Source organism: Mauremys mutica, chromosome 10 (genome assembly GCF_020497125.1).
Source record: "Mauremys mutica isolate MM-2020 ecotype Southern chromosome 10, ASM2049712v1, whole genome shotgun sequence".
NCBI lineage: Eukaryota > Metazoa > Chordata > Testudines > Geoemydidae > Mauremys > Mauremys mutica.
Window position 1 is genome coordinate 64,301,164 of NC_059081.1, and position 18,058 is coordinate 64,319,221.

Sequence of the window (18,058 nt, forward strand, 5' to 3'; positions counted from 1 at the left end):
CCACCTGTTGATTCCGTTCTTCCCCCAGCCTTCCTGGGCTACCGTAGCATTGTCCCCCCACTTGTGTGATGAAGTAATAAAGAATGCAGGAATAAGACACAGTGACTTGTTAGTGAGAAATGAGTGGAAGGCAGCTTCCAGCTGCTATGATAGTCCAGAGAGGACATTAAGGAGTGTGGAGGAGAGGATCCCAGCATCCCTCTGCTAGTCCAGGGGCAACTGAATCTTTTCTTTACACATGAAGGGTGGGGGCTGATGGAGCTCAGCCCCCTGTTACTATGATGAGGACGGTTACCAGCCATACTGCACCATCTACCAGGAAAAATTAGGAGCAGGCGCCCTTGATTGACCTCACTGATGCTAGTCGGCATGGTTACCAGTCCTTTTGCACTGCCCCATGTGCCAATAGGCTGATGATGATGATGGATATCAGCCATATTGCACCATCAGCCACCCATGGCGTGGGGGGAGCAAGGATGTTGGTGTTGAGTGCTGCAGCATCGTGTCTATCTGCAGCATTCAGTAAAGATAGGGTGACATGTAAAAGAGTCAAGAGAGGATTGTTTTCCCTTTCACTTCTGGGGGTGGGTGGGGGGGTGCGTAAATTGCCGAGCTATGCCCTGACCCACCGCGGACACTGTGTTTGACCCTAGAAGCATTTGGAGCTCAGCCAAGAATGCAAATGCTTTTCGGAGACTGCAGGAACTGTGGGATAGCTTGAGTCCTCCAGTCCATGAGCGTCCATTTGATTCTTTGGCTTTCCGTTACGCTTGTCACGCAGCAGTGTGCTGAGTCCCTGCTATGGCGTCTGTCTGGAGATTTTTTAAAAATGATTTTGAATTTCGTCTTCTGTAACGGAGCGCTGATAGAACAGATTTGCCTGCCCTTATAGCGATCACATCCGCATGGTCCATGCTGGAGCTCTTTCTTTATTTTGATTTTTAATTGCATCGCCACACGTGGTGATCGGAGCTCCACGCTGGGCAAACAGGAAATATTCAAAAGTTCGCGGGGCTTTTCCTGTCTACCTGGCCACTGCATCCGAGTTCAGATTGCTGTCCAGAGCGGTCAGTGGTGCACTGTGGGATACCACCCAGAGGCCAATACCGTCGATCTGCGGCCACACTAACCCTAATCCGATATGGTAATTCCGATACTAGCGCTACTCCTCTCGTTAGGGAGGAGTACAGAAACCGGTTTAAAGAGCCCTTTATATCGATATAAAGGGCCTCTCAGTGTGGACGGGTGTGGCGTTAAATCGGTTTTACGCTCCTCAAACCGGTTTAAACGCTTAGTGTAGACCAGGCCTAATAAAGAATCTCTTCCATTGGAAGGGAAAAGAGAAAAGTCCCTCATGACAAAGAGCCCATGCCTGCGGGCGAGAGAGGGGAGAATTATGTAAGAGCCCTGAGGGAGGTGGTGAAGGACTGTAAGGGCTTGTCTACACTGACAATTTACAGTGCTACAACTTTCTCGCTCAGGGGTGTGAAAAAACACCCCCCCCCCAAGCACAGCAAGTTTCAGCGCTGTAAAGCGCCAGTATAGACAGTGCCCCAGCCGGGCTTCCAGCGCTGGGAGCAAAAACCACCTCAGTGAGGGGTGTAAGGTGGCTCTCTCCCAGCACTGCGCCGCGACCACACAAGGCACGTTAAAGCGCTGCCACGGCAGCACTTTAGCATTGCCAGTGTAGACTAGCCCTATGTCTGAAAGAAGCATCGGACAAAAGAAAGCACATTAATTTTGCCGTGTTTCTTGAATGAGCATATAGACACACTCATGTAGCTGCCCAGCAAATTTCATCAGCAAAGGCTTTGTGACTCTCCATCAATAAGTAGATGTACCACTAGTGGAATAAGCAGCTATCCTTTCAGAGAATCTCAGTTAAGTATCTTGTAATCTTGGAAGGTCACAGATTTAATCCACCTAAAGAGAGGATTTTGATGCTTTGCACCGCCTTCTAGTTTCCCTCGTAACGCCACTCCAGCACCAGACTTCCTCTGTGCAAAGGATACTTCTAGGCAACGAGAATGTTACCCTTCTAATCACATCACACAAGACATGTGAATGAAGCACCAGGCTACAACTGGAGAGAAAGGATACATGGCACACACAGCAAAGACTTGCACTGCTGAGAAACTCAAGCCCAGACCTTTTTGAAAACCATTTTGAGAGGAATCTAGAATCTCTTTTGTGGACAATCTGAGGATTACGTCTTCCTCCTTGTGTACAAGGAACACCAAGTCCTCCAAATACCTCTAAACTCAGTTGATGAAATCTTTTGTGGATATGAGAAGGAAGTAAATTACTGTTTATAACATCAGGTGGTTGATGATTAGCTGGAGATTCTTAAGGAGAGCACTTACCATTAAACACTGTCATTTGAGCTCACCATCTTGACAGGCTTAGGAACATAGATAGATCATAATCATGTTCCAATCTTCCTTGAAATATATGGAGCATAAGTAGTTTGGGGGAACTATTTCTTGGATTGCAAGAGTTGAAGTTGCCCTTCTGAAATGAATTTTATACTCAGAGAGGTTGAGGATGGATAGATCCAGAATCACAGGAACAATGCCAGATCCTTTTATCATCATGAAGAACCTGAAGCTGAAACCAGAGTCCCACTCTGTTGATGAGACAGATTATTGTTCTGGTGTTAGGGAGACTTCCTTTACAATCCACTAATCTTTGTCTTTTCACATCAGCTTGAGAGACGAGATGAAAGCAAAAATCAGTTTCCTTGTGTAATTTTTTAATTTTCATAGTGAGGCCACTGACTGGTATGGACATTGCTCACAAGTTAGATATGCTAATTCCACTACAGTGGAGACAGACTAAGCTTTCTTTGTCATTATGTCTTCCCCAGAGCTCAGACTCGCTCGGCTGCAACACCACACTATGAGCTCAGGAGAGGACTACCAAAGTTGAAGCTGCATTAATGGGCAGAAAACAACCCCACTATTGTAGATTACAGAATTAAAAGACTTAAGTTACACAGCAGCTACAAACTTAGTTTTATCAAGGACCTTAACATATAGGGAAAATCTTTCCAGATCAATGGAGGCCCTTTATTATGAGGAATAAAAACTACAAATAAGGAAACCAGTGTTCTTCTCATACACAGCAATCACATTACTTATGGAAAGCTGTAAGAGCCAGTTCCTAGAGAGCTAAGAAATCTCAAATACAGAGCAACACAGCTCCATCTAGGACAGTAGTGTGACACTGCACCCATATTCTTCACAGTGATATTATTAGGATACGATTATGACAGTTATGATATATTGTATACACAATAAGTCATGTGAGATGTCATTGGAAAGGTTATGATTTGCTGAATATGATTATCTTATTTGTATACATGTATCTTTTTGTATCTGAAGTTATGAATACTGACTATAGATTTATTTCACATGTAGCTATTCCTTGGCAAGGGCCACTAGGCAAAAGGCTCTCAGTCTAGATGCCTGGCTGGGAAGGGCCCATTCAAGTTAATGAGCCATGAGAGAGAACCACAGGCCTTAGGAGAAGCTTATCTCCCACCTGGGGAGCCTTTGGGAGGACGCTACAGACAGCCTCCGAGTAATGGCTGCTATGACACTACAGGGACATGTGACCAGGTCACCTGGACTCCATCTTGGGATGCCAGTATTTTTCCACTGACTGGCATGTGAACCAAGCTTTGAAACAAAGGGGTCCCACCATATGCAAAAGCTATGTAAGGGAGGGGAGTAACATCATTGTGGATCTTCACTGACTCCCCATCCAAGGAGAGTCTTGGAAACACAGGCTGAACTGAGGGAAGTGCTGGACCCAGGCTAAAGGGATGGAACACCCGTGAATGGAACACCTGGGGATTCCAAGCTGTAAGCAAGTGCAGCTTCCCCTTAAGGATTTGCAGCCTGCTTGCATCATCACTTTGGATATAAATAGCAGATTCTCACCTGTCTATGTAGTATATTAAGCTTAGTTTGTGTTTTTTGTTTATTTGCTAGGTAATCTACTTTGATCTGTGTGCTATCCCTCATAATCACTTAAAATCTATCCTTTGTAGTTAATAAACTTATTTTTGCTTTATCTAAAACCAGTGTGTGGGAATCATGACTCGGGGCAGAAAGATGTTACATATTCCTCTCCACATTGAGGGAGGGGGTGAATTTTATGAGCTTATGCGGTACAGTTCCTTGTGCAGCGTAAAACGGTATAATTTTAGGTTTATACTCCGGGGGTGGGGGGTATGCCTTAGGAACTGGGAGGTGCCCTACCTGGAATCTTCCCATGCAGGGGCTGGTCAGAGCATCTGCATGTAACTGCAGCTGGGTGTGTCCCGACCTGTATGTGTGCTGGTGAAAGTAGAGACTGGAGCCTGGAGAGGGTTTGGCAGCTTGTCACAGCAACACAGTATAAAAGGGAGCCCAGGCTGGTGGCTCAGGGGGGCTCAGTGGTACCCCGGTTCCAAGAGGCATCCCGGGGGAACCTGTCACAAGAGGTTCTCAAACTTATTTGATCATAAATAAGACTTCTTTGCGTCTGTAGTAGTTTACGCCACCTCCTCCCCTGCCACATAAGTACATACCAATAAAACAAACAAACAAACATGCAACTCTCACTAAATATTAAAACCACTAATGTATTGATTCAAACAGAGCCAACTATCCATTGTAATAAGAGCAAAAAGCAAAACTGCAATTGTGGTCAATGCTTACAATTAAATGTGCAAACTGCGTCATAGCAAATGGATTAATGTACAGATGGCAACGACTTTGTAAAATGCTATTCAAGCTTAACAGAAATCCACCAAAATGCACAGCACCATCTAGATGCATAGCGCCATCTGAGGATCTGATATGTCTGGAGGAATCAGCGTTGCTAGTTATTCATTGCTGTTGGTAAAATGTGCACCATCCTATTTCCCCCCCTAAAGCTTCTCATCCCCCCACCCAAGAATACATGCCACCCCTCCCCAGAGGGGCCTGTCCCCCCAGTTTGAGAACTTCTGATCTAGAAGAAATAAAATTGTATTTGCTTTAGTCTAGGACAGCCCAAAGGACCTAAAGCCATTTAAACGGAAGAGAAAATGGCAAATCTTAATTGGTTGCACTGCAAGTCTCATTGCTCTCCACAACAGAGAGCTGTAGACTGAGAGGAAATTCACACATACTCCTGGGAACGTCACATGAAGTGTATTTTCAGTAACTGAAACTTGTTGGCCCTGCTTTTACGCCATGTCAGTGCAGTTCACCAGACAGGTCTGCAGAAGGCAGACAACCTCAGGGGGAGATAGGGGAGGAATCTTGTATCTGCAAGAAGCTTAGGAAAGGTGAAAAAAAAGTCAGCAGTTCTACAACAGGCATAAGAGTGAATTCCCATGATAAAGACAGATACATGACTAGTCTTCACTGTAGTGTTAGCTCAATTCATAATTCGAGTATTATCCCAACCTGATTCCCATCCACACAAAGATCTCTAGCTCAAATTAAGTTTTGGTTTAAACTAGGTTCAATTACTCCTGGGGAAATTCTGTGCCACTGTGCGTGCGCACATTTCATGTGCTGTGCATATTTTAATTTTGTTGTTGCAGAAAATAGCTTCTGCTGAAAAGTTGCCACAGTTCTGCCTTTTGCCCACCAGAGGTCACTGTGGTGCTAGAACACAGCAGCCACTCCTGGCCAGCCCCAACTATGATAGGGAATAGAAAGAACATGCCTTCTTCGCCGCACCTGTCGGGCCAGGTCAGGAGATATGGGGAGTCAGACAGCATGGGGCTGCTGGGGCGGGGGAGGTCAGACAGGGACTTATAAGGGCAGGTGGGGGAGGACAGACTGGGGCAGAGACACATGGAGATGAGGGAAGGGGGCTGGCTGAGGGGGTGCAGGGCCACATGGGGACAGAGGGGAGTGAGTGTCTGAGTAGGGTGGATGGACACGTCGACTGGGGGTGCAAGGACACACGAGGGGCAGGGACATGCAGGGATAGGAGTAGATGTGCCTGACTGAATGGGAGAGGCTAGGAGTCAGCCAACAACCCTTCAAGTTCATACCCATGTTCCTTCCCAGCAATTACTTCCCTCTCCCTGATCTCCTCCATTACCCCTGACTCCCCCAAGCCTTTGCACAACTTCTGAGGGGTGTGGGAAATATGGTTCTATACTATAGTTGAAATGAATAATTACTCAGAGTTCTGTATTAATATGTCTAAGAAGGAATCTAATTGTCAAAAAACATTTCCTGAATCTTTATTATCCATATTGGTACAGACATACTTGCTGACAGGTATTTTGAAATAAATTACCAAAATAATTGAAACTGTGTGATTATATTGTGTTATTTTGACAAATAAAATATGCTGAAATTTTAAAATGTGAATATTTTTTTATTTTTTGGTGCAAAATCCCCCCAGAAATATTCAATTCCTTGCTCTGCCATGGATTTCCTGTGTGACCCAGTGCAAATCACTTAACCTCCCTGCACCTCAGTTCCCCCACCTTTAAAATGTGGATTATAGCACTTGCCTACTTCACTGGGAAGTTGTGAGGATAAATATATTAGAGATTGTGAAATGTTTTGAGAGCTACTGAGGAAAAGTGCTATATAAAAGAGAGAAACATCTTTATTATTAAACTCTAGCTGGCTCATCAGGGTGTGGCTTGGAGCTTGAGTGCTGCTGATGCTGGAGCTAGTAATGAAGTGGGGCTAAGCTATTCTGTGCTGCTAATATAATCAGTCTGTGCTGCTTCAGTGTTATTTTGCTGTGGGTGCTGCTCTCACTGGAGCTAAACTAACTCAAGAGGAGTTAATTCGAGTGAAAACGAGCCCGACAGATAGCTGTGAATGCAGAACAAACTGAAGACAGAAAAGAGGAAATAAGAAAGATGAAGGACTGTCAGGATTAGGAACTGGCCCATTCTTTTCAAGTTCAAAAAAAAAAAAAAAACCAAGCAGAATCTCACTCCAAGTCTTAGATTATTCCCTTCCCTTTGAAAATCAGAGTGTAAATTTGTCATCAGTTTTCCCTATTCAATTCAGGTAATTATGAAATAATAATCTCAGAGCAGCACCATTATCCGAAAGTTCAAAAAAATCAGCTAAGAACACGTATGTTGATTCTTCTCCACTGAGAGGAGTTGATGTTATTTTTCCATTTAAAAAACATTTCAGCGGGAGCATAAAATATAATCATCTTAAAGATTAGAGTGTGCAAACAGAAAAGTTAGTTGGCAATTCATTACATTTGGTTTGGTATTTGATACAGCACATACCATTTTCAAAACAGACAAACAAATTCAAATACACTTTGTATATTTTTCTCTCCCATCACCTTTCCAGACTCAAATAGTTTCACAGAAGGCAACAGTAACATGATATACATATTAAACACTATTCTGTAACTACTGTACTATTTTAAGGCTTTCATAACTGGAGCTAATAAATGTATAATAAAGGACAAAGTCCTTTTCAACAGGTGCTGACATCCTGTCCAATTTCAGATTAAACTTTCCTAGTTTTTACTGAATATTGTGGTTTTCAAAAGTCAGAACAGGGGACAAATATTTTAATATACATTAACTTTAGGACTTAGAAAAAGAGTTATCAGACATTTACTAATCAGTAAACACATTTCCTAATCACAGACCATTACAAAAGACTGGAGACCCCACCAGCACATCTTATGAAAAGCCCAGTCCAAATCTCAGATGCTGGAAATGGGGAGGGTGATGAGATTCCTACCAAGTTGCTATCCCGAGACCATGCTAGCGCCTACAAATAGCAGTGTGCTCTCCGTGCTGCCACAACCAACACAGATATTTTTAGGTGCTAGTTGGAGCAGAACTAACGCATGTATGTTTACCGGTGCCGGGAATCACACTTCCAGCTGTTATGTAGACATAACCCTGGATGCTGCAAGGTGGCAAAATGTCTATGCTATCTTAAACCCAGCCCCCATTGTTTTCCACTTCTCCTCCCCTGAGAATAGTTTTAATAGACAGAAGCAGGTATTCACAGATTTCCACAGGCAGGGCAGCATGAAATTGATATGATTCTTGTCAATTCACTAGCTAACTGTAGTGAAAGTTATCAGTGTTATTAATCCAAAAGAATAAAATTAAATATCTAGATTTTACAAAACATATGCCAAAATTTGCTCTCATTTACAGCACTGAATTCATTAAAGTTACTCCAGTGCAGTGCTTAATTACCACTCGTCAATACTGTGCCTATCATATAAATAGATATCACAGCAATGCAAAGTGTTGCCCTCTGCATGCTACAACCTAATAAAATAATTGTTCCCTTAATATTCAATTTATAGAACTGCAAATTGAGGGCTGGATCCTGCCAAGCCTTGCTCGCATGAACAGTTGAATTAACTTCAGTAAGACTATTTGCTAAGTAAGGCTACTCCTTGCCTGAGGAGGTTGTGAAGGCTAGGACTATAACAGGGTTTAAAAGAGAACTAGATAAATTCATGGAGGTTAAGTCCATTAATGGCTATTAGCCAGGATGGGTAAGGAAAGGTGTCTCTAGCCTCTGTTTGTCAGAGGGTGGAGATAGATGGCAGGAGAGAGATCACTTGATCATTACCTGTTAGGTTCACTCCCTCTGGGGCACCTGGCATTGGCCACTGTCGGTAGACAGGCTACTGGGCTGGATGGACCTTTGGTCTGACCCAGTATGGCCGCTCTTATGTTCTTACATGCAAAAGAGCTTGTAGGTCCAGGCCCTTCAATTTCTGGGTTTGTAACAGCTGTTAAATAAATACATAAAAAGTCTAGCAATAGTTTAACACTTACGCTTCCACAGTTTTTCTGACAGTCTGTTCATCACAATCTTCATCTGAGCTACTGCAAGTGGCATCAGAGTCCAGATCTTTCTCCACATGAGACAGCAGCACTGTAGCAGAGTGTGCAAAACCCCAGATTTCACCAGGTTCAATGCCGAATCCATTCTGTGTTTCTTTATTTGAATTATTTTCCAAGTTAATTATACTGTTTTCTGCCCTAATTTCAGTGCATCCAAGGGAGCTACTGTCCAAAAATCTGGCTGGATCATGAAAAACTTTCATTCTTTGGAGCTGATGTTTCACAAAGCATTTCAGCTGGTGATCACAGTGTTTGACAACATGCTTTGCCAGGAGTATCTGTAAACGTTTCTGAGCTCTTTTGGCTCGACTAAGCACAACTTGTTGCTTACTGACACACTGAAGTAAGTGAGCATTCAACTCCTCTTCTTTACTAGTGGGGGTGCAGCTCACAATTGCTTTCAAAGGCTCATGCACAACTTGATGCAATAAATCCCCTTTTTTTGTCTCAGCATGTACTAGTAGACCCTTATCCAAAAAGCCATTCTTCCGATACCATTTACAGTTTGTAAACTGCGTTTCTTCCACATTATTGGATTCAGTTACATTTGAATCCAACAGTCTCTGCATTTCTGCCAAACTCTGGGTCATGGTCTCCGATAAAGTTTCCCCTCTGACCTGCTCTTCAGGTTCTGAATTATTAATCTGGCTGACCTGTGTGGTGGCACCATTATGTAGTAGATTTCTCATCTGGGAGCACTTGTGCTCTTCTGAATTCCTTTGCTTATTGTTTTTGTTTTTTATGTTTAATGGAGAATTTGTGCTCATTAATAAGACAGATTGATAATGTCTGGAAGACTGTGGAGAACCAAAGTGTTTTACACTGAAGATATCATTACTGAGGTTGGGCTCAGTAGTGGGAAACCCCAAGACTGAGCAAGTAATCTGTGTGATGGAATCCTCCTTTATTGTCTCTTCGACTGCTCTGGAATTTTCCATGCACAAAGTTGTATCAGACTCCATAGCTCTAGAGGACACAGATGACAAGTGGATACCATGACCTTTTGTTGCTGCCTCTCTGAGGGCTGGTGTCATTATAGCTATTGTAGGTAGTTTACAGCAAACCTGAAAATAACAGGGGATATATAAATTGTCTAATTTTTAATTACAATATACAAATAAAAGACCATTCCATATACTTTTTTTTATTATTCTTTTAAAATCACTTTAAATCTACCCAACTAATGCAAATTCATCTGACCAACAGGGCCTGACTGGATTCCCTCAAGAGCCAAACAAGATCAGTTTTTCAGTATTGGGCAGGGCTTGTTTCTAATGCAATAAAAAGCTTCCCCTTCCAGCAGAAGTTCTTCACTGCAGGCACCTTCCCAACTGGCCAGCTCCTTAGGTTCACAGGAGCAGGGCTTCTCTGTAGTGCAGATTAGGAGGAGTCAGTCTATGGTCAGCTTGAGGTCTTGGGCAAGCTGAGACAAGAGAGTGGCAGGGAGGTTAAAAAAAAAACAACCATGGGAAACAACAGGTTTGTTGACGAGGTGACTTTAAGGCAGTGCTCCTAGTTTATTCCCTTCTTTTAGGAGTTCCATGGGATGGATGCCTTCTCCACTAGCCTCCCTCTACTGTCTTCAGTTTCATTGGCCTTCACAGCCATTGCCTAGCTCACTTCTCCTCAAGTCTTGGGTCTTGTCACATAATTTAAGGCTGAAGGGCCACATAATCATCTCACCATTCCTTTGTGCTCCCTCCCATCTATTTTTTGTTTCCACCTGTTGTCTTTCTTCTTATATGGGGTTGTACACTGCCTCACATATTGAGTCCCTGTTCAGTGGGCCATTGGTACTACCACCATAGGAATAAATAAATAAATATTAAAACACAAGCTTTTAGCTTTGGAGAATGAGATATTCTGTTGTCTACAGCTACTGTTAGTCCACTATAACCACCGCCCTCCCCTGAGGAGGGTGGCTATAAATCCTGGCTGGGGCACAACAGAATGCCTGTTACAATGGGCCACCTGGGAGATGCACTGAATCAGAATCCAGGCTGTGATTTGGGCCCTGAATCTCCAGACTTGTCAACATTTTTAATGAAGGGCTGAGATGTGATTTCTCTACATTCTTCTTTTAGAACTACAACATTAAAATGTTTAGAAGTAATTAGTCTTTACAACATTAAGTCTATCATAACAAAGCTTTTGTCAGACTTATCCTTTAATTTGGGGGGTTGAGAGATTAGTTTTTTTTCCCTTTTCCCTGACAGGCACGTGAAATAACTGTGATAAGTGGAAAAGATGTAGATGGAGGTGCTAAAAGTTAAAGCAGGGGCAGAAGTCAGGTTTCCCACTGAGTTTACAAGCTTACTAAAGCCCCAAAGGGAGTCCCCACATTAGACCTTCTTTGAGCTGTGAGCAGAGGATTTTTTTAAAAGGACATGGTCAACTTGAAATCTAATCTATTTTATACAGCAAGTTCAAAGCATTTTCAGCTACTATACCTTCCCCTGAATCCAACCTGCCGATTTGTGCAGTTTTATAATTACATCTTCCTTTTCTAAATAAAATATCCTTCTCCACTGCTATGAAATACCCATATAAAACAGAAGGGAAACGGACTACACACAAAGAGCAATCAAACGCACAAAGTAAACAAACTGAAAAAACAAAAACAAATTTCATATATACCTATATACTCTAAAGGTGCTATTTGGAACAATATAGTACAAAATTTTCCACACAGAAATGTGATGTTTGAAACTGATCATGTCCCTTTAAACAACACATCCTTCCAGCTGAGTTGCAAACTCCCTAAATTCCAACAAATACAATTCAAAATTTTTCATAGGTTTGGGAAAAAAAACACTGAAAACTCAAACTAATCCATCAAGGGTAACCAAAGTAGTGGAAGGCAATACTCCTGATGGAGGACAATGCAAAAAAACTCAACAAAACAAAAAAAAAACACAGATTTGGAGTTCCTGAAGCAAGCTGCTTGAGTTACAATGTGGTTAAAAATGGCAGAAAATCTTTTTCAAAGGAGAAAACGCCTGATTTTTCAAACTCCCAAAGCTGATTGACACCAATAACCCTTCCACATGTTACAAAATGTATAATATGATTGTGTGCCACAGCAGAAAATATTCAGGTTATTTGTTTTGTTTTTGTGCCGTCAGAATTATAAACCAGTATACTTCCAACCTTAACTATGGAGAGTTTAGTAGTATCTCTCCATAACATGCACTGAAAACAAAGACAGCTTTGTCAGTGATATAGGACTGAAACAAAGCATCATCCACAAGACTAAACATTCTTCATTAAAACTGTCTTGAGCTCCACAAAAACTGCCCATTTTTCCTTTTGACAAGTTTGGGGTATTTTATTGCATTCTGGCATCAAGTAGTAAAAATAATTTCACTCCACCCTCATTGGAAGCAAACTGCTATGGCCAAGCCCTTTGCTTCTCACAAAGCAGAAAGTACTGTAATATGACGTTTATGAAAAGGCTGAAATCTTACACTGGAAAGAGCTTTCTTGTCAAAGGTAATACTTTCTGAAGATATTTTTCCATTGTCTAATACTTTAGGTTTCCAGACTAGAGCAATAAAAATTCTACTAGACTAGCAAATAAGTTACTTTTAATTATTTGAAGTTCAACTTTCATTTAACTGTTGGTTTTCGACATTGAGAATCTGATATAAAAAATGTGAAAAGAAAGGAGTGGGAGAAAATTTTTGTTTAAAGAAACAAAAGTACCGTATATGCACAGTAGAGCAACTAGTGTTTAAAGTGACTCTATGTTTATCCTCACTAGAGCCTTAATTACACAGTAAGATGTAGCCAGGAATTTCAGTTTTGTACACAGCGTAAGTGCTCTGTTTGAGCCACACCCTTGCACCTACTATAAACACACACAAAATAACATTTTAAAAAACTAATTAAATGATGACTAATATTCTCCAATCCCCCTAAAAGTTACTGTTCTTCAATTCCTCCACACCCCACCAAATCCTACTTATTTTCAACTCCTCTCTCACTTTTGTCTTATTTTCTCATTTTCTTTCCCCATCTTTTCCTTATTCCTTTACTTTTCTAATCCATTCCTGACCTCACTCTTTGAGACTCCCTAGGCTTTCTATTTTCAAATGTGTTTAAAGGGATGCATTCAAAACGTAAGTAAAATGTCGTTTTGGTTACTAACACCATCTTGGATTATTAAAAATAAAGAACTTTTAAAATCTATTTACTTTTACATGTGGAAGATACTGATTTATTTTGGGTATTTTTCTCAGAAGCAGCAATATAAGCAGACTGGTCCATTTCACTTTTGTTTATAGCTACTTTCACTTTCTGATTCTCAGGAACTTGCATAGTTCCACGAGACTTTTGTTCCACATTTCAGGAAAACCTTCAAGTAGAAATGTTTTACTGATTTTTTTTAAATATGAAAGCAAATTTCTATTCACAATGGAGTCCTGTAAACCCCATCTGTGCACTCCTACCCTTCCTCCCACATTTTGAAATCAAATTCTAAATTTTTAGACTCAAACTAGCCTGCTTAAAGGGACACTATCAACTTGGCAACTTCTTTTCTCTCCTTTGTACCTACCTTATTTACCAGTAACGCTTCAAGTTATTATAACAAAGATTAAAGAAAAAATATTTTCAATTTACTTTTTGAATCTGCGCTATTTAATGTATAGAAACTTACACTGTTTCTTCTACATGAGTTTGCATTTTAAAAAATCAGAAGGCATTTAAAAAAATAGGAAAATGAGACTGTAAAAACAAAAATGTGCAGGGTAGGGCCTGGTGTAATATCCAAACCCATATTTAATACAATGTGGGAAATGAACAGAATTCAAGTTGATAGTGTCTCTAAGACCTGTTCCCGAAAATCATAATTCAAGCACTAGCTGCTTAATCACTGGGACTCCTTGCAGGAGTAGGGGTTTGCAGAAACCATGACTGAAGAGATGCTGGCCCCAACAGGATGTCCTGGTTAAAGTTATGAAGGGCAAAGAAGTCCACACTTAAACCACTTGGGACTCTACACTGACCTAAAAGAAAAGGTATAATCCTGGTCAGCAGCTTTTGTTCAGAAGCAGCACAATTAATTATATGAATATGTAAACATTTTACTATTTTGTTTTATTAGTAACTCTGAAAAACAGGGCAAAGTGAGTCTCTGTGTTTCAACAGTTCTTACTGTGGTCAGTACCGGGGCAGCTCCAGGCCCCAGCACGCCAAGAGCGTGCTTGGGGCAGCATGCCGTGGGGGGCGCTCTGCCGGTCGGGCGGCAGGCGGCTCCGGTGGACCTCCCACAGGCATGCCTGCAGAGGGTCCGCTGGTCCCGCGGCTTCGGTGGAGCATCCGCAGGCGTGCCTGTGGGAGGTCCACCGGAGCCGCGGGACCAGTGGACCCTCCGCAGGCACGTCTGCGGGAGGTCCACCGGAGCCACGGGACCAGCGACCGGCAGAGCGCCCCCCACGGCGTGCCACCGTGCTTGGGGCGGCAAAATCGCTAGAGCCGCCCCTGGTCAGTACTATACAGGGGAGCTGTGAACTCAAGCATTATGTTCTCTCCAGCAGTTCTAAATCAAAAAATTACTCATCTTTGAAAAACATACACCTACAGTGGCCTTTCTGTGAACACAAAGGGAACTCAATTTACAACAGACCACCCACACCGTTTTAATTACACAAAACATCAAAAAAGGACATACTTCAACTGGAACTCATTACTATTCATTTATGATAAATCCATAACTCATTAAAAGCCCTGACTGGAGAAGATTTTTCCTCTTGTTCCTCAATGATACTGAATCCAGGAGCACGTGTTATTCCAATATTTCAACATGTATCACCCCTTTATCAGTTAGTTCATATGTTCTAATATTTAATGTCCTAATATTTAATCATTTGTAACAGAACATTTAATATAATTGATTTTTTTAATCTATCATGCTAAAAATTAGGGGATGTTTTTGTATTAAATGGCTCACTCAAGGCTCAACATGTTGTACATATGTCTCTAACGTAAATATTTTATTTACTTCTAAGTACATTACAAGCTCCATAAAGAAACTGTATGTGATTATTTCAATTATCCCTTTGAATCAGTCAGCCTCTGAAGAGGTTCCATAAAATGTTTTTTAAACAAGACCAACTTAGTGCTTATTCTCTTCTTAACATGTGGAAACTTTATACTTGCAATTCTATTAACATTTATGGGAGTTCCCAATGCAGACCAATGGGATGAACGAGCCTTTAGAATGAATAGATCAGTCTTCTATGTTTATGTGCTTGCTCTCTCAGTGACATACATTTTCCAGTTTTATTGTTCAAGAAGTTTCATGGAAGTTTTTTGGTCAATATTATGAAATATTTACCTTTTAACAGGAGGCAAAATCTAATGATTAGACCAGGGGACTGTTTCTGACTCCACATATGACCATAGACACGTTCCGTACCTACATAGGTAACTGTATGTTCCTCACTGTAGTAACTAAGTGCTTCACACTCACTAATGGATTTTACCCTTAAAACACCCCTGTGAGATTGGGAAGCATCATTCCTGTTTTATAGAGGAGGAACTGAACCACAGGGTAGATTAAATGACTTGCTCAAGGTCACATAAGACATCTGCAAGGATTCTTGAGTCAGACTCCAGTGCCCTATCCACTGTTTTAGATTACCCCACTCTCCCTCAAAAATGATCTGTGATTCTGGGTACATAACTTGTGATAGCCTGGGCCTGATTTTGAGATGTGCTGAGTACCCTAACCTCCAGATCAAGGCAATGGAATCTGATAATTAGGCTCAAAAGGGCCATCAAAAAAATAATCAAAGGCTACTTTTGAAAATGTGGACCCAAACTTTGCGTTTCCATTTTCCCAACCTGAAAACCAATGCACTGCAACAATGTCTACCTTCTTCATTGTACTGTTGGGAGACTTGAAGTATCATGCACATCTATTATGCTATAGAACAATTAATACTTGTATAGGTCTTTCCAGTCAAGGAACTCAAAATGATCTACACAAGGACAATGTATTAATACCTCATCCAAGGCCTTGACAGAAACTGCAGTAAAACAGCCAAGGAAAGAACAATATTCATCGGGGGAGGGGACAAATCACAGAGGAAAACAGAATAGCACAGAGAGACCACGGGAAAACTACAAGGTGCACCTTCTTCTAAGATCCACACAAACTAAAAGGGAAACTGGCTCTGTATGTATGCAGTTTCAATGTTTTTCTTGTATAATCAAAGTAATAAGAAATGCACAAAGCAAACAGACTAAAAAGAGAAAAAAATCTACTTTATTTCAGTTAATCTTAGGTGTTCTGTAACTATACTAGATAAGATTTTTTCAAACAGAAGTGTGATTTTTTCAGTATAGGATCTAGCCCTTTAAGGAAGGAGTACATCATCCTTCTCTATAGTTTTCCTAAACTGTGTTATTTTTAATTTACACCCCCCGACCTGGTCTAAAATAAATTTTCTTTTATCTGATTGTATCCAACTCTAGCCCATATCTGAGAGAGTTCATGTTTTAACTAGCATTTTCCTAATTGGAATTTTGTAATGTTAAAGTTTTATTTTTCTCATCTGTAAATTCCAGCACTTAAGAAGATACAGAAAGAGCAAATTTAGCCCTTCAAGGCATTCAGAGATTCAGCTCCCCTCTTCAAAAACACTTTTCTTGGGAAAGTATCCTGCAAAGAACAAGTGACTCTCTTTTTCCACTCTCTCTGAATTACTCCACATTCGAATCCAAAACATATTTTGAGTTTTACAGACCAAATGGGGATACCACTGTTTTCAAGAAGCTACATTTAAACACATTCCGTAATTGACTCAAGCTGCATGTGTGTGTTTGTTTTGCCTAAGAAAAGCCAGCCTCCAGCCAAGGTGAGAGGCAGGTTTTTAATTTCCTCCGCAGTGGCGGGGCCTGTATTCCTCCACGGGGGCTCTGTCGGGAGGCTGCAATAGGTTTCCCATGGGGATAAGATGGCAAACAGTGAGGGAGTGTTCACCGGCGACGGACAGGGCAGAGAACCAGACCCCCCCGCCCCCGGCTCCCAGCATTCAATCACGCCCCGACCTCCCCAGCGCATTTCCCCCACCCCTTGGTACTGGGGTTTCCTCCTCGTCTGCTACGTGCATTGCAACGCCGCAGCTCCCGGCGAGAGGAACCCCACTGCGCCCCCGCCTCGCCTCCCCGCCCCCTTCAGGACGTGTGGAGGGAGGCGGCAACCCCGGCGGGCGCGGAGCCCGGCCAACCCCGCCCCCGCGGCACCGCCGGCTGCCTGACGCCCCTCCCGGGGGCAGGCCACGACTCCCAGCTGGGGAAGCGGGGACGGCAGGAGCCAGCGAGGGCAGCCAAGCTCGGCCTGTCTGGGCTCACCCGCCTGGCCCCGCCCCTGAGCTCAGCACCGGCCCCGCCCGCCAGCGCGTGCAGGCTCTTCTCATTGGCCCCGCACGGGCACAGCCCCCCCACCCAGACAAGCCTTTGGCCCCGCCCCGCCAGGCATTGAAGGGAGGGAAGGAGGGAGGGGCGGGGCCTAGGCCGCGCGGGCGGGGCCCGGAGGCAGCTCGAATACGCTCCACATTCCAGCTCCCCCGCGGGCCAGGCCCCGCCACCTCCCCTCAGCGCCAAAGCCCCGCCCCTGCCACTAGGCCCCGCCCCAACCCGCCCGCTCTGGCCCCGCCCCTCTCGCCGTTTAACACTGAGCCTGGTCCTGGGGCGCGAGGGGGTAGCTCGGCCGCGGGAACCAACCGCCTCTCGGAGCCGCTGCTAAGAGGCCGGCTGGGGATCCGCCACCGCGGCCGTGCCCGCCTCAGCTCCCCGCGCTGGCCCCGGAGCCACCCGCACACTTGCCTGCTCGGCGTCTCCACAGCGGCGGCAGCGCCGCCCGCCTCCCACCCGGGCTGCGCTCTCCTCAATCTGTGCCGCTGTTTAACAGTCAGCTCCCAACTAAAGGCGGCGGGCGGAGGCGGGGCCTCGGCCGGGGGGTAGAACCGGCCAATCCGCAGCGGGGTGGGTGGGGTTATGCAAAACTGGGGAGGGGGCGTGCCCTGCGGGCGGCGTGTGGAACGTCTGGGGAGGGAGGGGGCTCCAGGATTCCGTGCCCCTGAGCTCCCCCGGCTGCTGCGAAGGGATAACCCCAGCGCGTGCACCCACGGGGAGGGAGCCCACTTAGCAGCGCCTGGACCCAGGCTCACGTGCCCCCCCCTCCGCGCC

The 18,058-nt window shown here is 43.6% G+C and overlaps 1 protein-coding gene across 2 annotated transcripts in view; it reads right to left on the reverse strand.

Annotated features, from left to right (window-relative positions):
- The window catches only part of KANSL1L (KAT8 regulatory NSL complex subunit 1 like), a 100,491-nt gene extending 82,738 nt beyond the window's left edge, over positions 1-17,753 (reverse strand). For both annotated transcript variants that reach the window (XM_045031985.1, XM_045031984.1), the window contains exons 1-2: positions 17,696-17,753; positions 8,792-9,924 (exon numbers count right to left, since the gene is read on the reverse strand). In XM_045031985.1, the coding sequence (XP_044887920.1) occupies positions 8,792-9,894 (1,103 nt within the window). In that variant the 5' untranslated portion in view covers positions 9,895-9,924; positions 17,696-17,753. The remainder of the gene's footprint in view (positions 1-8,791; positions 9,925-17,695) is intronic.
- Positions 17,754-18,058: the final 305 nt, after the last annotated feature.